We start from the raw sequence: 24,544 nt of genomic DNA, 5'->3' as shown, positions 1-24,544 counted from the left end.
TGTCCATGGTCAAAAGCCAGTAACTTCACAACCTTGATTTGTGACAAGGGCATATATTTAGATGGCTTAGGAAGGCAGTATGTCCTGATTTGCCCTGGTCAGCCCCAGTTTGTATCTGTCATCCAGGCAGAATATTAATTGCGTTCCCTCCTTTCACTTGCAAAAGTGTCCTGTTTGAATGATAAGTTATACAGTCGTCTAAGGCATAAAAGCAAAAGGAAGAAAACGTCAGTGCTAAAGAACAACCTGAAGTCAGTCAAGTCTCTTGGCTACAGATCTAGCTGCACAATCCTTACTTAAGGCTAACAAGGAAAAGAAAGATTAATTAAAATACTGCATGCCATATATGTTTTCCTTTGGAGATTAAAAAAAAAGTGAGAATCAACCTGAAAACTGTTAGCCAACTCTTACATTGTGATTAGTATCAGTATTAGGTAGAGCAGACATTTTGGAGGTATAGCAACTTTCAGAAAGAGAGCAAGGTCAGTTCCTTATGAGCCCAAATGCCAGCCTTGGAAAGGAAAGACACCAAATCAATGAATAAATGAATACGTAAGATCTGAGCTGAATATGGGGCTTTGAGAACTTTGCTCTACCAAGTTCATTCTGTGTTAGGAGCAGAGATCAGCCACTGATGGGAGGGGGAGTGTGAAGCTAGGGAACAGGAATGTATTTAACCTGCTATTTCCTTCTTCCTCTAAAAAAGGAATATTCAGGCATTCTAGGACTGCTTTCTTCTTTATTCATGAACAAGATAGACATATAAGACATTTATGTAGAAAGAGTATGGGGAAAACCCAATTTAAAGTGCATTAGAAAGCCATGTATTAGAGAAAAGTAGAGTTGTGAATTCCTGAAACCCTACCTGATACCTGTATCATGGTATCCTCTTTTCTTTCAATAATACTACCAATTAATTGAAGTAAATTACTTTAAGGGCATTAAAATTGGTACTATTTGGCATTAAATGTTCTAACTTAGGATGGAATCAGCTTCTAATAATCTAATGGGGCATTCAATGTTCTAATATGAAAAGTTGGAACAGTCTCTCCTTCACAATCAGTAATTTTACTCTGTAAATACATATTTGTGTATGTGTGGTAGATACATATACAATCCCCACGCAAGCCCTAGAAGTGGGCTCAAGGCCATTTAAATAGAGAATTCTAGGAGGGGGCACAAGCTAAACATGTTCCCTTGGCCCCTGAGACTCTGCCCCAAGAGGATGAGTTTAATAGGAAGAAAGCCCAAGTCTGAGGATGATACCAAAAGTAAAGCACAAAGCAAGGTCAATATTTTGTGCCCAAAAGAATTCACTTCCTTCTTTCCTTAGTCAGAGTCCCACTATCACATATCAGTTATGCAAATATTTATTGAACTCAAATTCTTTATAATTGTTTGTGAGTCTATGGAGGGGGGCGTAGTTCAAAGCCACTGTCCTCATATTTAAAGTCAATGTCCTTCAACTTAATTCCAATACAATGATGCAAAACAATATTACACAAAAAGTCAGAGAACAATCAGGTACCTAGCATCAGGTAGCACACAAGATCTACTGACAAAAGGGTAAAACACAAAGAATACTAGACTGTTTTTGGTAAATGGATGGAAAAGAAAATCATTTCAAAGGCACAGAAGAGAAAAAAATTCAGAGGAAAGAGATAATCCTGGACTAAGGAGGTTTAGAAGCTTTCATGGAGGAGGAGAACTATGACCTGTGCCTTAGAAGATTCATAAGCAGAACCAGCTACACAAATTGGGGAGTTCAGTGCAAAATGAAAAGGCAGGACCCCCTTGTTCAAAGGTTATTGATAACCTTTGGATTTTTGGTAATTTCCACGTGGCAACAGCAGATCAATCATCCAAGTATTGAGGCCCTTCTGAGTGGGGAACCTGTAGAACTACAAAGATCGTACACCCATGAAGCCAGCTCCATCCATAAGCTATGTGGAGAGGACATGAGCAAAGGTAAGACAACAAAAAGACCCAAGTAACTTAAAAATTATGTTTTATTTTTTAAAAACAAATGCAGGTACTTGGAATATGGAGAACTTGCAAGACCATGAAGGCCTCCATAAGCACTGATCTACTTCTCATGAGAAACTCTACTGATGGTTGAGACATCATAATCTAGAAAGTAGAAGGCAATGTAACTGGGCCCCAAATGCAAAATATCCAAATAAAATTCCACAAAAAAAATAAATATTTATGAAAGAATTCCCAGCAAAATGTAAGAAATATATTAAGATACCAATGATAGTGATTTGCCTAATTTTGTTTTAGTACCTTACCCATAGTACTAGAGTATTCATCAGTCTATCAATGCTTGTCCTCTTAAACTTTGTCTTACCACTGTTCTGCATTAATTTAGTGTCGGGACCTGCAAAAACAAAATTAAATAAAAACTTTAAAATGATTTGATGATTTATTATTATTATTATTATTTATCATGTCAAATGTTCCTGAAAGGAGAACAGTATTTTTTTCAAAATAATTTAACTTTTATTAAGGACAGGGACCAAAAAACATTGAAAACTCTGATCTTGATGGCTGATGGTAGAACACTACTGACTACCATCAACTTTTCTGCCTGATCTTTAGGTTAATGAGTGAGTCTCCTAAGAGGTATGAACGGGGAAGTGATGGTTATGTGGATGGAGAGAGTAAGTTTTGCTTCCCACCTTGCAATCAAGCTATGCATCTCCTTGTCTTATATCAGGATCTAGGTCTGAATCATCTTTAGGTCTCTTACACACCTAGCCCATAATTTTAGTCAATATAAGGTTAAATTTTTATTTGCAAATTTAATTAATATGAATAAATACAAAATTTAGTTTGGAAAGAAAAAAGAACAGGGGCCAATTAAGTTTTGTATAATTCTCAACTGGTTGCTTAACAACAACCCTGGAGACTGCAAGATAACTGGTCTCCCTCAAATAGGATAAATTCAGACAGAACTTGTGGCTTAAAAGTTTGAGAAATGCTATTTTTCAAAAAGCTGTGTATGGATGTGCATGTAGTTGAAGCAATGAAAGATAACAAAGTCAATCCAAGTAAGGAATAATTTGGAATGTTAAAAAGAATATAGTAATAAACACAATTCAGAACACTGAGATCAAAAATGGAAAGTTAAAATAAGAAATGAAATTATAGGGGCACCTGATGACTCAGTCAGTTGAGCATCTGACTCTTGATTTCAGCTCAGGTCATGATCTCACAGTTCCTGAGTTCAAGCCCCACTTCAGGCTCCATGCTAAGAGCATGCTAAGAGCATGGAGCCTGCTTGTGATTCTCTGTCTCCCTCTCTCTCTCTGCCCCTCCCTCGCTTTTCCCCCACTCTCTCTCAAAATAAACAAATAGACTTAAAAAAAAGAGAGTGAAATCAAATTCAGGATCTGTTTCCCAAAAAGATTTGTGGTGCCTTTTGGAGAAACGAGAATAACTCCAAATAATACATCATCAAGTTAAACTATTATTATATATTGCACACTGTGCATATGATACATACTTTCTGTAAGGGCAAGAATAGTCTTAAATCTTATGTTAGATTTATTTCAGGTAAATACACTATCTCATGATATATTTACTAAGTGCCTTCTCAAGTAATTCTAAGAATCTTACTAACTGCTTTAGAAGTAGATAACTAGATGATTAACAAAGGAACATATTAGAATATATTACTAAGGGCATTCCTTGCATAAAAAGAAGATGCTAAATGGAAGTAAAGAAGCTTTAATTATACTGATTTCGCTAGTGTTCCTCTTCACGTGTTCTTCTCATTATTATCATCAATCCACGTAGCCATTTAATATAGCAGAAAAGTGGAACTGAAAGAACGAACAGAGGAACACATAAAATTTTATGCCATCCTAGAAGTCAGGGAAGAATGGGCACATCCTTAGAAGACTTTCTTTTACTTAAAAGACAAATAGCAGCAAAGATTGGGGTCCCATAAAATTCAGTTTTGAATTTGAAATCGTACCCCAGTGTCCTATTCCCAACTACTGTTGTGTAAAGGAGACCACCCACACTTTCTCAGAATAGTCTATTAAAATCATATGGACACTGAGAGTGGGAAGTATTTCTTGTACAGTAAAGATCACAATGAGCAAATAAAATTTGTGATTAGTAAAAGCTGAAATGCTGACAGAGCCAGTGTTGTGCTAAAAATTTACATTTCTTGGACACACACACACACAGAATAGCAGAGACTATACTTAATGGGTTTTTAAGCACTTATTGAAATATATCTACAGATGCTGATTTACACATCTCTTCTTCCCTCACAGTCACAGATCTTGAAAGAATTTTCTATACTCAACAGCCCCTGTTTCCTCATCTCCTACTAATTACTCAACCTAGTTTCAGATCTAGTGTTTTCAATATCCTCCGTGCCTTTTCTGTACCTGTCAGCAGCCCTTGACATTGTTGACTACTCCAACCTTTTGAAACACTCTTCTCTTAACCTCTGTGTCACAGTACTGTCCTGTTTTTCCTCCTACCTCTTTGTTCACTCCTTTGTCTTCCGTGATGCTCACTCTTTTCTATACAGCAACCAAACCTTGGGATTCTTTAAGACTCAGACAGAGCCCATCTTCTTTCTCAATCTACTTTCCCTGAGCCATCTCATCTAAGACCACAGCTCCAATGATCATTTGTAGACCAAATGTAAATTTCCAGCTCACACTGCTCCTCTGAGCTGTAAACCCATATATTTGTCTATATGGCATCTTCGCTAGATTCTTCTAAGGCCCTTCGGGCAGCCCTGGTCCAGCCCAGCTTGTGATATCCCTCAGAGTTCCTTATATCAGTGAATGGCACTGCTATCCATCCAGTTGTGAAAGCTGAGGGAAGCCTAAGAGTCTAGTCTATGCCCATGACTTCCACTCTAGCCCAGAGTACCATCATCTCTCAAATGGACTATAGTAAAAGCCTAGTAACTGTGTCACCTTGCATCCACTCTTCCCCCAATTCGAATATTTTTTTCCTCCCCAGCCCCAATCATACACTCTTATAAGGACTTGCTATTTACCAACTTTACAAATACTGTAGGCAATAATCAGCTTTTCAAATTTAACACACACACACACATACACACACACACACACACACACACACACACGCCATCTCTTTGAAAAACTTGCAATGGCTTCCCAATCCTCTTAGGATAAAGACCAAAATTCTAGATACAGATCTAGAATGTCCTGTCTGGTCCAGCTCCTATCCATATCTCCAGTCACATGTCTATCTTTATCCTCCATGTTCTCCATACTCCACACTGGCCTTCTTAAATTTTGTTTTTTCTTTTTTGTTTGTTTGTTTGTTTGTTAGTTTTACCTCACCATCCTTAGTCCTACACCACAGGGCCTTTGTCCACAATGTGACTTTTAGCTAGCTTGCTCTTTCTTCTTCATATTCCTCCATTATATACTGTTATAAGTCCATGTTCTTTTCTTTCAGAGCACTTATCTCAGTTTGAGATTATATATTCATCACTACAATTATCTGAGATTAAGGTCTCTTTCTTCTACCAGAGTCAAAACCACAAATGAATGGACTGCATTTGTTTTTGTTCACATTCTTTTTTAAAATGTTTATTTATTTATTTTGAGAGAGCACATACATGCACACACACATACGAGCAGGGGAGGGGCAGAGAGGGAGAGAGAAACGCAAGCAGGCATTGGGCACTGTCAGCGCAGAGCCTGATGAGGGGCTCAACCTCATGAACTGTGAGATTATGTCCTGAGCCAAAATCAAGAGTCAGACACTTAACTGCTGAGCCACCCAGGTGTCCCTTACATTCTCAATCATAAATGAAAAAGTACAGTGCCTGCCACATAGTAGGCACTCAATGAATAACTATTTAATAAATTAATTTATTAAGTACCTGCTATGTTTTAGGCAATATGTATATGTGCTTTTCATCTATTATCTCAGCTAATGCTTAAAACAATCCAATGGGGCACTACGTGACTCAGTAGGTTAAGCATCTGGCTCTTGATTTCAGCTCAGGCCTTGATCTCAGGTTCGTAAGACTGAGCCTTGGAATATTCTCTCTCTCTCTCTCTCTCTCTCTCTCTCTCTCTCTCTCTCTTTCCCTCTCTGCCCCTCTGCCATTCACTCATGAAAGAAAGAAAGAAAGAAAGAAAGAAAGAAAGAAAGAAAGAAAGAAAGAAGTTAAATAAATAAATAACCAAAACAAAACAAAACAATCCAATGAATGAGGTATTATTATCCTTATTTCACTAATAATGAAGTATTTAAGTAACTAGGATCAGAACCAGAGTTCAAAACCAGATATATCTAACTTAGAAGCTCTTGATCTTAACCACTATTTTTAAAACTATATGAAATACTCCATTAATTCGTTAATTCACTGACTCATTCAATCAATGTTGTATTTAAGACTGACTCATTCAGATTCCAAACAGGAAACAGATGACGCACTGAACAAGGATAATTGGAGAAAAATTTTTTTATAAAGGGACTCTTTACAAAAGTGTGGGAGGGGGTATAGAGTAAGCAAAAGGTTAATGCAGTAACCAAAGACTTAGTAACAATCAAGAGGTTCCTCTAAGCCAGGGGGAAGGGTGAGTGAGGGGAGGGAGTGGTAACTGGACCCTAAAGGACAATATAGAGTTTGCAGCCTTAAGAAAGACAAACTTTATGCTGAGGGTCCCAGTCAGGCTGAAGTGAGCACACAGGGAGGAAGTTTGGGGAAATAAATACCTTGACCTCAGTGTTCTTTCTCCCTTTGATCTTTTCCTGAGATCCTTCCTTAACTAGAAGCCAAAATTCAAGGAAACCTATTTGGGGAAACCATACAAGTCAGCCTCCCAAGGCAGAAAGAAGAGTGGGAAAAGTGAGAGTAGATCTGGAGGAGCAAATGGAAGACATCCAATGCAAAAATCTACTATGCACCAAATGGTGCTAACTCCTATGGATTCCTTAAATGACTAAGACTCCTACAACTCAGAAACAAGACTTCCTCCTCTCTTGAGTGAAAGAAAAACTATTAACAGAAAGGCATGACCTAGCTGTTAATGCATATTAAACCCCCGTAAATTATAGATTTGTAAAGCAAACCATGTCTGCATCAACTATATTCCTTACACAATCCCTAGTGATAGGTGCAACCAGGGTAATAAAGAAAGAATAGTTAATAATTCACTTTGGATAACTTTCATAAGATCTAATGTTCAGCTGGAACTCATTCCCCAAATTAGATATCTTAAGATTCAGGGTTATGAAAGACTCATCTGTTCAAATCTGACATTGATGAAACCAACCATTCCCAGCCTGTCACTGTTCTAGTTAAGCTTCCTCTTAACATTTGCACCCAGACTCAAGTCAATGCAGGCATTCTCTGCTTTACAAATATCTGCCTCATGAAGGTCCAGTGAATATCCAGTCCATATCACAAAAGAAGAGGATATTCCCTGCTTCTGCCTGCCAAGATCCAAAGGACAGTACCCACTCCCAATTCTCAGTCTATGGAGCAGGCAGTGCATTTGGAATTGAAGCTAGAAGGAAGAAGCAGGGGAGGAAGAAAACTAACATTTATCAAGCATCCTCTTCCACATGCATTGTCTCGCTGAGCCTTTAGAGTGACTCTAATGTATTCATTATCCCCATGTTACAGCTGAAGGAACTAAAGTTTAGGAAGTTTAAGTAACCAAGGCTTAACATCCTACAGCTGGTAAACAAATCTGAACCTAGCTCTGTCCAGTCCAAATTCTGTGAGCTCTTTATTATACCTGCTTGGAGGGAGACCTGTTCAACTTACTACCCCTCTTTCTCCTAGGTATGCACATTTTCCCATAGAGCAAACCTTATGGAGGAAAACTTGGCTTCTGAGTGGCTCACAGCAGCTGTCCTAGCATAACATGCTGTAGCTGAACCATAGCTCAGTCATTCCAAACAAGTTCACAAGAATGCAAACAAAATGTTGGGCTATAGCCCATTCCTAGGATAAAGCTCCTCAATTTCTATGATGACAGGAAGCAGACCAGAAGGGTCCTTCCCATGAAAGGACCTTCAAGAAGTCTCCCCTTCATTGTGTGGGAAGATAAAGGAAGGTTGATATATAAGCCTCTTTTTTCAATGCAAGAGAGATGCAAATAAGAAAATATGTGGTCACAGGTTTATTCCCCTGACTAATGAATGAAAGCATCTGATGAGAGAATTATGAAAGCAGATTCATCCCCAGATAAAAGAACATATACTGCCATATTTCTAGGGATTTCTCAAGTCCGTACAATGGCAATACCCCAAGCAGCAAAAGCCTTACTAAAATCCACAGCTGAAAGTATTTAGGAGGAATTGGGAGGCCTTTTCCAGGTTTGGAACACTTTTGAGTCTTTAATAAACATTTGTTGTTGTTGAGGAAAGTCAGTTAAGAAAAACATTCCAGTTTTGATTGCACATAGTCAACAGACCCAAAAACACGTCTTATTTCGGTGTCATAATAAACAGGATTTTTAAAAATCCAGGGCTGGCAACTGATGCCATGAGTACAATTTGAGTGGCTTTATGTAGTGGAGCTACTGTAAGCTCCCTTAGCAGGAGAATGCCACCTTGGGCCTGTAGAGATAAAGTAGAGATGCAGAAAGCGGTCAGCAGGAAGAGTAAGAGGCACTTCCCCTCCCTCACTGCCTCCATCATGTAGTCTTTCCAGGACCCACTGCCTGCTGACAAATAATAGAAGAAGCTACAGAGTATAAACAGAAATGATTGCAGTATCTCCAAGAAACCTTTTCCAAAAGGATTACCTGACCTTTGCAAACTACAAAATTAACAGCGGAGAGGGGTGGGGGGCTTTGTTTCATCTACTTCCCCCACTTTAAAGTTGATTAATACACACAAGGATGGGCATGACTGAGGTGAAGATAAAGAAAGAAAAATTAAACATTGGGGATCTAGCACCCGCCAAGCAATGAGGGCCCAAGCACCCCTTAAGAATAAGATCATGATGTCAGTGGCTGCTCACACAGGGGGGCCACCCAGACTATTTCCAGAGCAGTGATGCTGTCCTCTGCCGTCAACCCAGAGCAGCACCTTGTGTGGAACAGATGCACCATGCTCATCCAACCTGGAGAGATGCAGACTGCCCATGCATATCTCAGGAAGGACTCCCCCATAGCCAACTCTGGGCAGTCATCTGTACCTGCAAATATAACCATTCCGAAACACCAGCTGGTGTTTCTCAGGATGCAGCCCCTCAGGATTATCTTCTCATTGTTGAGGGAGTGCTTGCTGCCCTTCCAAGAGAGAACCCCTGTGAATTTATCTAATTTGTTGTTAGGCGCCTCACAGACAACAGTCCCTGTAAAAAAAAACAAAAACAAAACTTGTTTATGACTCACCTCAAACTCTCTTTGGAAATCCACAGTACTGTGTTACCACCCTGCTTCTAATACACAGGATATTTTTCCTTTTTTTAGACAGTGCAATGTTATGTACACAAGATTGTACTAGAAAAAACAAGCTTGACGGGGGCGGGAGGCGAGGTGAGGAGGCGGGGCGATGAATACAAAGATGGAAATCTATTAAGTGTTTTTAACACAGCTTTCCGCATTGTTCAAATAACAATAGAAACCTTGAGATCCATGGGTTGGTTTTTTTTTTTCCTTAAATAAAAATCATTTACCTGTACTTCTAGTTTGTAACAATGATTTCTGAAAAGATAAAGCAGGGACTGTCCTAAAGGTCTTTCTTACACTCTTTTTACTTACTGTGAACTTTTACAGAGGTTAAGATGGCATACTTCCAGTTTCACAACCAAAGTCAATCAGGCCTTTCTAGGCTCAGAATTTCGGGGGTCCTACTATATCCCCCCACCAAGAAACCTGGACCTTGTTTGCCACATGTGCCTGAGAATGCATGTGATTCTTTTCAGCTGTTGTAGGCTTCTTATCTTGATTAGATGCAGAGTTCTGGGGCCTCTCAAAGCCACCATATAACTTGTCCCAACCTGACCAGAATATGTTTCCAGTTTTTTTTTTTTTTTTTTACTTCCAGTCCTATTCCAAACCAAGGGTATGCCCATTCCAAATCAATAAATCAATTCGTTCCATTATTTCAGTAAGAAAATACACTTTCAGGGTGGGGGTTCTTTTGACAGAAAAAGAAACCAGAAATAATCTTGTATGGACCTTTTCACAAAATACAACTATTAGATTAAATGCATTTGCACTGCAAACTGCTGGGGTTAAACTTCAATAAGTAATGAGTACCAAGACTTGAAAGACAGAGGGAGAGAGGGCAAAAAGGGAAAGGAATTAAAAAGAGAGGTGGTGGGGAGATCCAAACAGGGCTCAAACCCAAGTCGGCAGTGAGATTAGCACCTCTCAAGAACAATAAAAATACACGTGTTTAATCAAAGCCAAAGGGAACATACAAAGTGGCATTTGGAAAATACAAAAGGAAGTCTTCCGCACTGACTGGAGAGAAAGGAGACCAGCCCAGCCTACAGAGCCTCTGTAGTTCTCTGTCACACCACTCACCCAGCACCTGAACCTAGAGGCTTCTTACACAGACACCCTTCCTTCCTATGATGATAACTTTTGCTTTTAAAACTCTTAGAGGTGACAGCAGCCAGTTTTCACATGGCCTGATGACTCCTGGCCAACCAGATTACTAACATTGGATCTTGCATGAAAAACAAAAAAATAAACAAAAAACAGAAAGGAGAGAGGGCCTCGGGGCCTAAGGACTGCTTTTTCCAAACTCCTTTTTCCTTTCCCCAGTTATAACAAAGGTGCTGCCTGAATAGCCCCCACTTGGGCATTCACTAGCGGCTTCCTGGACATCCACCACTTATCGAGAGTACTGGCAGGATGATTTGGGTGAGGTTAAATAACCTGCACAAAGTCATTTTTTATACAAAGGGAAGTGGCTAAATTCTGGTTGCTCCCATTATGGCCTATCACTGATATTAAAAAGTAAATTAAAGTTGATTTCAACTGGCCCAAGTTGTTTGGACAATTATGTTGTGGAAGAGGGGACTTTTTCTAAATTCTAAGAATTCAAAGTCTTTTCCTCTTGACCAATAATTTTCATTCCTAAATTTTATAGAACTTTGAATTGAGTATCGCCAGCAAAACTTGCATAAAATATTGGGTTGATAGCAACCCTTAAAGCTTATTCCAGTTTCTTGACCCAAGACTCAATTTCTCAAGTCTTCAAAGTTGGCCACCAAAAAAACATAAATAAATAAAAATGTGTTTTGGGCAAAAACAACATGATACACAGTCCCTGCCAATAGAAATATAAAAAACAGGCTCATTTGATCATTTTTATTGTCGCAAGCAAAGACTGACATGGAGACAAATACAGCCTTGAACATGTTGGCTCACTCCTCCCTGGCCCCAAGGCTCTTCCAACTTCTGGCCTGACACCAAGGGTGTGGTTCTAGACAGGAACAGGCAGTAAGGCCGAGGGGTTCTGCCTTGGTTCTTGGAGGCCAACCCCCAATTCAGCCTTTCTCAAAGAGTGTGGTCCTACTGATTTAAGTACTAAATACAGAGCCTGGTCAAAACAAAGTGGTGGGAACAAAGCCAAAGTACATTTTCTTTTTTTTCTTTTTTGTCTTCAGAAGTACTCAGCTTCCCCTTTCTTAGCCTTGTTAGCATAAAACAAAAGCTTCCAAACTTTTTCTTCCCTTTTCCAAAAAAGGGTAAATAGTTTCCTCTCAAGAGAGCACTGTATTCACGTCGTATCCCCATAGCCTACCATACTGCCTACATAATAAGATCTTAGTGCGTATTTGTTGTAGAGATGGAAAAAAATTTCCTATGGTTTCCAAAGAGAAGGTGGGAATTGAGATGGGTGCTAGAGTAGATTTAAGATGAATGAAAGAAGTGGATTTATTTCCATGGTGATAATGATAAAAGAGGAGTGGAAGACCTAGGAGGCTAGCCACCATCATGGGCTTAGGTTGACCTAACTCTAACAAGATACAAACATATCTGAGAACTCTAGGCGGGGAAAGGGGGAACCTTAAAGCACATCAGAAGCAAACAAATAGGTACCCTAGCCATAAAGCATAATAAAGACTAAGGAAAAACTTTAGGACCCTTCTTCCTTTTGCTAATAGTACTGGAAAAGAGTTGGAGGCAGTAAACAGTCAGTTAGACAATGAATGAGAAAACAATTTAGGAAAAATAGTATTTTTTTCTCAGATGGTTATTCACTATAAACATGTTTAGAGCACAAAGTCATCTTTAATGCGCAATGAAACAACTGGGACAAAGATCATGTCAATGAGGAGATAGAAATATAATCAGACTAGCTAGTTTTATGTTTTCCCCTCTGAGGAGAACAGATATGAAAGCAGATAGCAATTCACCCAGTTCACAGTCACACAGAAATATTCTAGGTCCATCCTAGACAAAATCCACAAGATTTTATTCTCACCCTTCCTCAGGACTCTAAATTTAGTCATCTGAGTTGTTGGTTAAAAACCAAGCTAATAACTTTTTTTACCTAAAGCATTTACCTCCAAATGGAAATCTATAGTTTATCATGAAAATGGAAGTCAATACCCAATATTCCATGATTCTCCAGAGAAGTTGGCTTTCGTGATGTATATTATTGGCATTATTTCTTGATTATCTGCACTGCAACTCTTTAATAAGACAAATTATCTACTGAGTAAGACATCATCATTGCTGTTAAAGAGTTTCTCCAGCCAAGAGTTTCTCAGAGTTTAGGAGACTGACCATTAATTGTTGCCCTGATGATGTGATAAATTTTTTTTTCTTAGAAAGAAGAGTGTCACCTTCCTATTTTCTAAAGCCTCTTCATTCTTCAAGCCTCAGCCACCCATCATCACTACCATAATAGCCATATCAATACCAGCAGTAAAAAGGGAAGCTGTTCTTCTTGCCTTTAGATGGAATATATGTCTCCTACAATCATATCAGCTATGCTGTTGGGCTGTGCCTCTGTCCAGGTGAATGGGAAACTATCTGGTAAGTAAAAAGTCATAAGATGTTGACCAAGCCTCTTTTTTTAACAAAAAAGAGGTGTTTGTTTTTGTGTATTTTAATTACACACATGCTATTCTTTATAAAGGACCATAAAATACACCAAGATTCCTGAAATAAAGAGTCAACCTTTCCCTGGTTCGGAACTCAGTATTAACAGTCATACAAAATATGTAAACTTGTCATAAACTGCAAAAAAACAGATCTCAGTCCAGTCAGTAACAATATGCAACAGATTCTTAAACACATTTGCACAATTTATATCCAGCACTTTCCCCAAGGCATAAAAATGTCCAGTCTACAAATGTATAACTGAAAACTATCTCCAGCTACTTATTTATAAAAAGCTTTTCAATTCCCGTAAAACTTTAACATGAAAAATCAAGGCCTGCTCTATTTTTAGACTTGTTACAATATTAGATCAACTTATTTATTTTTCCTTACAAAATTCAACAGACTATTTATCAATTATTTTCTGATGTTAGAAATGTATAAAAACATTTATATAAAAAATTTTTAAATAAATAGATTTACCTACCAAAACCCAAAACACTGTCTTGCATGTACTGGTCTCTATATTTAGCCAACTCTTCTATAAACTCTTGTCAGGGATCCTGACATTCAAGATCACTGAGAACATTGCTGCTTTTTAAAAATATGATGATGTCATCTGAGTCCTAGGTATACTTGATCTCTGGTAATTAATTTTGTGCCTTTCAATTTAGAGTATTCTTAAAATTTATTTCTTATCCTGATCAGGAGCTAGGTTGTCATGCTAATTCCCCTACTTCTCCAATGCTGACTTTCTGCTTGTAGTTCACAGCCTCTTGTGGCCTTCCATAAAATAGGCTTTGCCAGCAGTCTTGGGCTCATATTCTGGCTCCTCCATTTAGTAACCATGTGCCATTGGGAAAATTATTCAATTTTTCTGAATCTCAAATTCCTTGCCCATAAATTAGAGGCAGTAATAATCTCTTCCTCTCAAGGCTATAAGGATTTAATAAGATAATGTGTACAGTTACTTAGCACAATGCCTGGTATATAGTGAGTGTGTTTATGTGTCAACAACGTGCTTAAGGCCTGAGAACTGTAGGACCTTTGCCAAACTAAATTTGGCTCATTCTTTGGGAATGAGCACTTGTTCAAATGTCTGTCTTCCCTGCCGGCTATCAGCTCTGTGAAAGCAAGGCCTAGGTCTGATTTATTAACCACTGTATCTGCAGGCTTAGCAAGCCCCTGGTCATTGTGTTAAATGTATTTTTTACTGAGTAAATGGACAGATGACTGAGTGAATGAATGAAAGAATGAATGAAAGTTTCATGCCATGCCCAAGGTTACTAGCAAGACACTGTCCTCGGGTTTAGGTGCAAAAGTGAGGAGGCAGGAAGACTTATGAGGGATATCCTAAGGCCCTAGCCATCTCAGTTTTGAGTCTTGGTGTCCCCCATGAGGACTTCTCTAGGAATATGAGTGGGAAACTCAGGTCTCCAAATACTTGGAAGATGTGCACTTACGATTCAAAAACAAAAAAACTGTAGTTTGGTGCTAGAGAAAGTATTTTGGCAAAGTCTCAGAAGAAAAACCACACAGTAACTAGAAGCAAAAATAACACCATACCCAGATTTGCCCAGAAGTCACAAGCTAAAAGATATACTTAGCACAGACAGAGAGCATGGGAAAGGGCGTGCCTCACATGTCTGTGTCATCTATTAGACCATGCCACAGCTAGGCAGGGCACTTCCAAATGTACACTATGTTGATATCATGCTTTTAGCTTAAACTAAAGGATGCAATATGTGGTTTCACTTCCCACGACTCAAGGAAGGTTTTTCTAGTCATCAGAGGAAAACCTGAAATCTAGTGATAAACCATTATGACAACGGTGAATAAAGACAAAAAAAGGGGAGGGGCTAAAGAAAGGAATGGAGGAGAAAAGGTATCAAAGGAAACTAGATAATACATGTGGAGATATCCTCTAATCCTACACACTTCCCACTGCATCTTGTGCCTAGGAGATGCTTAATAAATGGATTTCATTACTTAATTAATATGGAGAGAGCAATGAAAACAGAATTGGTGAAGAATTACAGAAAATGAGATAATGTATGCTGGGAGACAGCACATGTAAGCTAACACAAAGGGTGGAAGAGGAAGATGGAAATAGATTAGTAATAAATGGAGGGAAGGGAGGAGAGAAACGTGTAGAGAAATGTGTGCTTATAGTATAGAGGGCTCGAATATGTGTGTCAGAGGCAGGGAAAGACTGAAATGAACATGTCTAAACTAGGGTTTGGAAAGAATGGAGTAGAGGAAAAGTTGAAGGCTTTAAGAAAGCAAGAGCTTTAATGGGAAGGATTTAGTGTTTATTAACTATCCCAACACTTTCAAAGACTTTCCATACCACATCTTGCATCACCTTTCTGGTCTTTAAATGTAGCTGCTAACAGGGAAAATATAATTTGTATATTGTGTCTAGTTTATTTCCCCTTAATCCCTCTAGTTATTCCAAGATGCTTTCTTGGAAATAGGAAATCATATTTTAATATAAAGTTCAATTCAAAATATTGCCTTAAACTTTAAGGTAGATTGAAATTCAACACAAAATTCAAGAACAAAAGAGTAAATTCAACAGAAATCTGGTCCTTAGTTCAGTTCTAAACTGAAAAGTGACCACAGTTTAAGTATAAATGATTTCTAAATAGAGAGGTCTGTGTTGCCTTTGAGAAAACAATTATGTTAAAGATTTGATGAGTTACTTATGCTCCATGAAGCAAATTCAAGCCACATCTAGTATGTAATAATTATTAATGTACTTTAAAAACAAATTGTATGAAATATTTTTAAAAACTGTTTTCATAAAGAGGCAAGTCCCTTAACCTTTCAGGATACCCCAGCTATATGAAAGAAACTATTTTAGGTGAGGAAATGTCTTCTGGCTTCAGCCTGAGCAGCACCACTTTTATTGACTTACATGTGGTGCCTATGTGTTAAATTTTGTTTGAAAAAATATTCTGAGATGAAGACCTTATAAAATCACCACAACAGATAAGCCCTCTCTCAGCCACCTGCCCTCCAGGAGCAGGGTACCCAGCACTCTTGCTTCATCCTTCAAGTTCCCATCAGGAAGTTTCTACCTCACCCCATTCTTCCACCCACCATTCCCAATCACTTGACCTTAGGCCCTTCCTTTGCCTTCCCCTGTCTTTCTGGGACCTCATGTTGATCCTGCCCCCCATTTCTGGCATTTGCAACCATTTATTCATGCACTGAACAAGTATTTATCTAGCACCTATTATGTGCAAGGCATTGTTCTAGGAACTTGGCATATAACAGTGAGCAAAACAAAGATCCCCATGTGGCTTACACTGCAGCAAGCAGAGATGAACAATAAATAATAAACAGAAAATAAATAAGTTATAGAGTATGCCAGATGGTGATATGTGCTATGAGAAAAAGAAAAAGCCAAACAGGGTAGAAGAGATAGAGAGTAAGAGGAGTCATACTCTGACTGAGAAGGAGGATTCTTGGCCCCATTCCTACAGTTGCATGTAAGAAATCAACCTAATCCACCCTGGCCCTTGATGCACTATCCTGGCCTTGACCTATGATCAGAATTCTTGGAGGGTATGGTAAAGACAGCACTCAACAAATGTATCTGCTTGTTATTTCCCAGCCTCCCTTGCATTTGGGCCAGGCCCATGTGACTCACACTGGTCAACAAAATGTCAAAGGAAGAAGCAGTTAAAAGTCAGTGTGTCCTTGCTTTAGTGTGGTGACCTTAGAGGCCATTAGTCTAGGCACCATGGCTATAAGATGGAAAAGGCCGCCTGACCTACATCAGAATATGACATGCACAAGAAAAAAACTTTTACTGTTTACACCGCTAAGATTTCTTAGTGTCTGAACTGAATCACAGTATGAAAAAAGTGAAGTGGGCAATTATAACAATAATTTTCTGCTTTTTTATGGTAAAGAAGACTAAAAAGCAGGAATTTTTACCTCCTCATAGATTGATAGAGGAATAAAGGTACAATTCTGCCAGGAAAGAAATGAGTAATGGTAAATTATATTTAGGTTGCCCTTTTAGGACTCCATAAATATTCTATGAAATATTTTAAGCAAGTATTTTGATTCATGAAAAGAATTTACTTTCCTTGGATTCAAAGAACAGTAAATTTTCATTGAAAAAATTACTTAGTAGAAAATGTATAATTTGTTTTACTCCAATCAAAGTATTTCTTGGGCCATTTAAAGTTTCCTGGCTATTCCCCTGACTTAAATCTCAAACTGGAGGAATATTTTTTTCTATAAACATTTATTATAACAGCACACATTTAATAGAGATGAAAATATTAACAGCCTCTAGACAGAGTTTATAAGCAAATGCAAAGTACAGGCAATATAAACTCTAAGCGGTGCACTGGGGAAATTTGACAATTTAAAATTCACCAGTGCTTTAACTCATAGGATCATGCTAGGACGCCTGACCACATTTTCCTTTAAATAGACTCCAAAGAAAATATTTGGAAGACCGTCTCAAACTCAAAGATTCATTAATAAATAAAACCAGTCTATATGGAAATATTTGTGTTCAAGGACAGACATACAAATGTGTAAAGCAAGAGACCACTGAACCCAAAGATTCTCCCATAGCCTATTCTGGTGCCTATAGCCCTACTGTTAATGGTTCTTTCCTTTTACTCTTGAAGGATTTTGCTTCTCTGTGACAACTTTAACAGAAAATAACAAGACATAGGTGGAACAGAACAGGCAGAGGAGATGGTTTCCCATGCTGAGAAGAAGGGACTGGGTTGAGTGGTGTGAAAGTTGTGATAAGGAAACCATGGTCTCAAAGAGCAACAGCTGACCGACTTACTAATAAATCAGAATTTTCTTCCTGAACACTTACTACCTTTAAGACATTATGCCAGGCACTATGCAAGATACAGAAATATATGAGGCTGGATTATTTTCTTGGCAAACTTTGCAGTCTAGTATTTGGTCTTTGTCATGGAGCCAAAGAATAGATGAATGGTTAGACTTAGAGCTAGAAGTACAAGTATGGCTTGTGTTCATCCACAGCAAATCTGCACAGGACCCCAGGGAGGCCAAGGTCAGGCAAAGGAAGGGTATTGTGGGACTAAAGGAAATGAGATCTACAGAAGAGGAAACAAGGATGAAATGAACAATGAACTAATAAAGCCATTCTCCCCTTGGTAAACATTTTTACTCTTTTGCATGAGATTACAGGCTTTGATGCCTGCAGAATTTTATGTCTTTCCACCAAGTAAAAAGAAACATGAATTAAATTTCCGATAATTATTTCATTACATTACTTTTTGGTTTTGTGATTTTTGTTTGTCTGTTTTAAACACTTACCATCAAACTTTGCAAGTCTGCTAATATCTGCTCCAAGTTCTGAGGTAACTGATAGTGCATGGCGGACTTTCAGGTTCGTTTCCCTATGAAATTAATTGACACAACATGAATTTTTACATAGAACTGCCCAATAGCATCTTACATAAAGTAATCAGGCGGGTGCAGCACATGCAAAACCCAACATAAGAGATTCAAGAAACTCCCTTCAAATGTCATTCACACCTCTCACAATGTCTCAGTAAAGTGGACAGGGCTTTGCATGCTCCCGAGAGTTGGCATTCCACCCATGGCACATCTGCATAACAACACAGTAATCTGTTTTGTTATTTGAAAGAACAGAGTACATAATAAATATGGTTTCATTCGAACCTACTCAGACATCATGCATGAGTTACAAAACACATTAGGAATGGGAACACAGTTGCCAAATAAAGGAGGCCAGTATCACTCTGGAGTCTACTATCTACATGAGAATTTTACTTGTAAAAGATGGTCATGGCTAATTTCACAGTAGCTGCAATTTAAATGGGAAGGGGAATATAGCTTTCTGCCCTGTGGAGAATCAAGCCCAAAATCCCACAAGTCTGGAATCATACAACCAGACAGGAACTCAGCAGGTCGTAGTGAGCTGGTCATCTTCTTTCAGGCAGAACCACAGATACATTGGACAGATGGCCCTGTGGTCCTCATGAAATGACCAGTTGTGAAGATTCTATGGCCATTACTCACATCTCGCATGTAAGGGCTTGACATGCTGGTTTTCTCACTGAGTTCAACCTAGTTTTCTTCTACTGTAGCTTAACATCATTGGTCAGAGTTCTTTTGTGGAAATGTTTAGTAGTGAGTTCACTCAGTCAGCAAATACTGATTGAATACATACCATAGTCACCCATGAGATTCAGTGCTGCCCCACAAGGGTTACTGTTCTCTTGAGGGAAAGAAGTGGTAGGTAAAAAGCAAATATCACCATTTGGAATGACAAACCATGAAATAACTGAATTCAGAGAACCAAGAAGCAGGTACTTGAGAGGACATTTAATCTAAAATTCCCATAAAGGAGTTTCACAATGATATGACAGCATGAAACCAATTCAAGGAGTACCCCCTTGGTGAAATAGCTTTCTGTAGGAGACACTAAGTTGGATATATAATTGCAGTTACCTTGTTTAAAACTAATCTCATGGCTCAGTCTTTGCCAAATCTATCAACTCCTAAGAGGCAGAAATGAGTAGGGGTTGAGATACTCAAGAAGAACTTCAAACTGAGGTAGAAATTGAGCTGGGCTTGAAGAACAAGAGTGAGATAGTGGCATTGAGGCCAAAGGGCCAATATGCCCATCGTTTAAGCAAACTTATATTAGGCAGTGGCACCAGTTAAGCAAGACAGCCATCGTTCCTTAACCTAGCTCTACACAACGTGTCATTCATCAAGGTTTATCACCTTTTTAAGCTACTTCCTCAGAATTCTCTCCAGCATCTCACGTCCATCTTCAGATGTGTAAACTAAAAGGGAAAAGTAATCCCCAAGACTCCTAATTAATAGTGTTGTGTCATGCCATAGTCTTCTTCCTATGCCTCAGTATCTTGGCTTCAGACTTCAAAATGACTTTCAGCATAAGAAATAATACACAAAGATCCTGTATACCCTTTCCTTAGTTTCCCCAACAGCAACATTTTGCAAAACTGTATCACGATGTCACAATATCACAATGGACACCGATACAGTCAAGATGGGGAACACTGACATCACATATAGCCACACACACTTCCCTGCCTCCTCCAACCACTAATCAGTGGTCCCTTTCTATCATTTTGCCAATTCAAGAATGCTACATAAATGGACCTTTGGGATGTGACCTTTTGGGATTGGCTTTTTTACTCATCATAATTCTCTGAAGATTTATCCATGTTGTTGAATGCATCAATAGCATTCCTTTTTATTGCTCAATAGTGTTCTACGGTATGGATATACCACCGTTTGTTCAACCTGTTGAAGGATATCCACGTTGTTTCTAATTTTTGGATGTTACACATAAAGCTGCCATAAACATTTGTGTACGAGTTTTTGTGTACCTTAAGTCTTTATTTCCATGGTATAAATGTACAGGAGTGAAATTACTGGGTTGTCTGGTAGTTGCATGTTTAGCTTTTTAAGAAACTGCCAAACTATTTTCCAGAGTGATTGTAGTATTTTACATTCCCATCAGCAATATGTGAGTGATCATGTTTCTCTAAATCCTTGCCAGCATTTGGAGCTGTCACTATTTTTAATTTTAGCCATTCTGATAGGTATGTACTGACATCTCATTGTGGTTTTAATTTTAATGTCCCAAAGGACTAATGATGTTGAACATCTTTTTATGTGTTTATTGGCCATCTGTATGTCATCTCTGGTGAAATGTCCCTTCATATCATTTGCTAATTTACTAATTAGATTGTTTTCTTAATATTGAGTTTTCAGCATTTTTCAAATATTCAAGATAAAAATATTTTGTCAGACAGACAGTTTGCAAATATTTTCTCCTAGTCCATAGTTTGTTTTTTTCATCCTGTTAACAAGGCCTTTTGCACAGTTACAATTTTTAATTTGAGGAAGTCTGATTTATCCAATTTTCCTTTTATGAATTATATGCTTTTTGTGTCAAGTCTAAGACCTCTTTGACTAGCTCTAGATCTTGAAGATTTTCTCCTACGGTATTCTCTAAAAGTTTTATAGCTTTATGTTTTACATTTGAATTCAATTTCCTTAAAAGTTACAGGGCGATTCAAATTGTCTATTTCACATTGAGTTTGTTGTGGTACTTTGTGTTGTGATGAAGTGGTCTTTTTCATCTAAGTTGTTAAATATGTATGTATAAAACTGCTTGGAGGATTTTCTCAACCTTCTGGCATCTTCATGATCTGTCATAATATCCCCTGGTTCATTCATGATATTGCTATTTTGTGTCTTTTTTTTTCTTTTTCAGTGTTCCTAAGGTTTATCAAATTTATTGATGTATTCAAAGAATCAGCTCTTTGTTTCATCGATTTTTCTCTTTTTGTTTTCTGCTTTCAAGTTCACTGATTTCTGCTCTTATCTTCATCTGCTTCCTTCTGTTTGCTTTGGGTTTATACTGTTATTTTAGAGGTTCTTGGGATGGGATATTGCATTATTGATTTGAGATTCTTTTTTTCTTTTCAAGTGTATGCATATAGTGCCATAAATTTCCCTCTCAGCACTATTTTAGCTACTGCCTAAATCAAGGGTAGGACCACCCAGGCCAAATAGACATAGATCTATTTAACTCACTGTTTCTCAAAGAAAATAAATTCAAGAGAAAAGACAGAGCTTTCTACAGATCCACAAAGTAATTAACAAATAATAGAATTTGCAAGTTATATTCCTAGTTGTTCCAAGAAAATTAAGTGAAAAATAAGATTTAGGTTAAGTCCTGTTCCTAAAGCTATTACTGTTAAACTAAAAATGAATCTAATTCATTATTCTGACTTTAATAACTTACCCATCAAGCTCAGCAGTTTCAATATAACAGAGGCCATGTGGCTCACTACTTGATAGGAGAAGCAGATCAGCCTATTTAAAAAAAAATCATCAAGAACACTTGAGAAGGGAAGAGTGGTTGAAAGCCTTCTATGTTGGATCATCCCTCCACTACTTATTAATGAGCCAGGAGTGCCTTAGGAAAAAAAAATGAGAGAGGTAAAATCCTGTTCCACTTTTCTGCTACATGCCTCAAATACAACCTTCCCTCTACTTCTCTGTTCCTGTTGAGCACACCCCTTGAATATCAGAATATAAGCAAGGGCTAGGGGGTATCATATAAATTTATAGTCACTTCATTTACTTTTTTGTTTGCAAAAATATATATAAAATTCTTTCTTGTCTTGATAAATACTAATGGAAAATATACAACTTTCCCCAATAAGTAAGATCATTTTAATTCCCTAGTATTATCCTTTAAGAGTAGGGGGTAGGCAAAGCTGATGGGGAAAAGACAGAAGTAAAGTAGGAGGAAATTGAAAATCACACAAAAAATAAGGCAGGCACGGAAAATTTTAAAAAAGAAAAAAAATAAAAACATTAAAAAAGGAAAAGATGATGGGTATAAATAAGGGAAAAGATAATATAAAACAGGGGCTAAGCAAGAGGGAAGACAGAATAGAAAATGCTCTAAATGACAGCAGACAACATCCAGAAACTAAGTAGTTCGTCTTTCACAGAAATAAATCATTCTGTTCAGCTGTCCATTTGAGCTTTAAAAATGACCTTTCACAATTCGGTTTTAGAATTCTGGCTGCTTCCTATACTGGGGAATCGTTCATTTCAAATTTCATTTTTAAATAAGGGTTTTTATGAAATTCTGAAAGATTTGAAGATCTAAAATGAATTCACTAAAATTCTAACAATTACTTTGACACATTAGCCTAACAAGTGTGTCTCACTGTTTGAATGTACAATTGGCATTCCAAATCTGTGCAATTTTCTTACCTTTGTTTTTTCAATTATTAGAATTGTCTCATTCTCAAGTCCTGGAGGTTTGGGTTTTTTAATGTTTGGAGAGAGGGGAGGGGAGGGAAGGGGAGGGCAGAAAGAGAGAGAGAGAGAGAGAGAGAGAGAGAGAGAGAGAGAGAGAGAGAGAAAGAAAGAAAGAAAGAAAGAAAGAAAGAAAGAAAGAAAGAAAGAAAGAAAGAAAGAAAGAAAGAAAGAAAAAGAGAAAGAGAATCCCAGCCAGGCTCCACACTATCAGATTGGAGCCCAAAATGGGACTCGATCCCACAAACTATGGGATCATCCCCTGAGAGAAAATCAAGAGTCAGATGTTTAACGGACTGAGCCACCCAAGCACCCCAAGTCCTGGAGATTAAATTTATAATCAACCCACTCATTTCATTGCCTCAAGCTTTTATATTTCCAACTCAAATATAGGCAAGGGGTGTCTGTGTGTGGGTATACATGTGCATGTTCAGTTTTGTTTCAATTGTGACAAAACAGAATTAAGAAACAACTCAGTGACAAGCCCCTAAAGCTATAAATGGGTTTATATTATCAAGACTCCTCTTCAGCTCCAATACAAGAGTCACAAAGGCCTAAGGAGGCAAAAATTATTTTCTGACTAATCACAACGTGCCTACAGCAAACCCACCATAGAGAGAATATGTAAAGAGTTGTACACCATTCTTGAGCCAAAATTACCCACTATGTTTTTAAAGAGAAAAAAATGTTTTTGAAAATTTACCTTGGTCTTCTCACAATTTAAATATCAGTGAATATGATAGCAGTATAACTTCATGTTCTTTGGGCCTATGCCTCTCCTCCCTTGAGCTTAATAGGATCATCTTACACAAAATCCAGAATGCTCGATCATCATCTGTGACTGAAAACAGTTATGAAGTACAGAGAAAGATCTTGATTTGTATCTAGAGCGACTTCTCTTCTAAACTGTACAGTAAGTCTGATTCAACATTCCTATTTAATATTGAGTTTAGCAGCTTAATACTTATATTTTTGTTAGACAAAGGGAGGAGTCATCCACTGCTGGCTCAGAACATGTGACTGAGGCACCACCATTTGGCAAGTGGATTCTCTCCTGAACAGTAACTCAACTTCCTAAAGGCTGTGACTGAGAATTAGAAAGCCCACAGGTTCTAAGCAAACACCTGCCCTGACTACCTCCTGGGAAGTTGGGACAACTACCTTCCTACCTTCAACCTTCCCCACTCTTCCTGTCCCTTCTGTTGTCATCTTTTTCTTTGATGACTTCTGAACCTTGCTCCTGCTTCCCTATTCCCTGATCTCTGCATGCCCTTCATTCATCCCTATTCTCCCTGCCCCACTGACTGAGCTTTGGCGTTCCTTTTTGCTCCCTTGAAGTTTTTAAATTCATTATAGTTGAGAAGGAAATGTGAAGGGGCAGGACCAAGAGGGGGCATGCAGAGAAATAAGTGGTCTGCCCACTCACAATCATGCAGCACTCCTATTTCCAGGTGCACTCAGTAAGAATTCTGAAAAGAAAAGGAGAAGAGAGATGCAATAACAGCCCTGTCAGTCCCTGGTCATCATGCTTTTGTCAGAGGTTCTGGGCCAGACGTGGAGGAACATAAGGGAGGTCTTAGAGCCCAACCAGCCCATGACTCTGAGTCCCAGACCAGGCCTCCTGAAGCTGACCCCTTCAGTAT

At 38.2% G+C, this 24,544-nt stretch overlaps 1 protein-coding gene across 15 annotated transcripts in view; it reads right to left on the bottom strand.

Moving 5' to 3' along the window:
* Positions 1-24,544, bottom strand: part of ATP8B4 (ATPase phospholipid transporting 8B4 (putative)) — a 255,880-nt gene that overhangs the window by 95,434 nt on the left and 135,902 nt on the right. For all 15 annotated transcript variants that reach the window (XM_042988887.1, XM_015537428.2, XM_042988899.1 and 12 more), the window contains 4 exons: positions 21,871-21,941; positions 18,372-18,454; positions 9,170-9,328; positions 2,292-2,380 (listed from right to left, as the gene is read on the bottom strand). In XM_042988887.1, the coding sequence (XP_042844821.1) occupies positions 2,292-2,380; positions 9,170-9,328; positions 18,372-18,454; positions 21,871-21,941 (402 nt within the window). The remainder of the gene's footprint in view (positions 1-2,291; positions 2,381-9,169; positions 9,329-18,371; positions 18,455-21,870; positions 21,942-24,544) is intronic.

Source organism: Panthera tigris, chromosome B3 (assembly GCF_018350195.1).
Source record: "Panthera tigris isolate Pti1 chromosome B3, P.tigris_Pti1_mat1.1, whole genome shotgun sequence".
Classification (NCBI taxonomy): Eukaryota; Metazoa; Chordata; class Mammalia; order Carnivora; family Felidae; genus Panthera; species Panthera tigris.
Note: the sequence above shows the minus strand (reverse complement) of the source record. Positions and strands in the feature narration are given on the sequence as shown.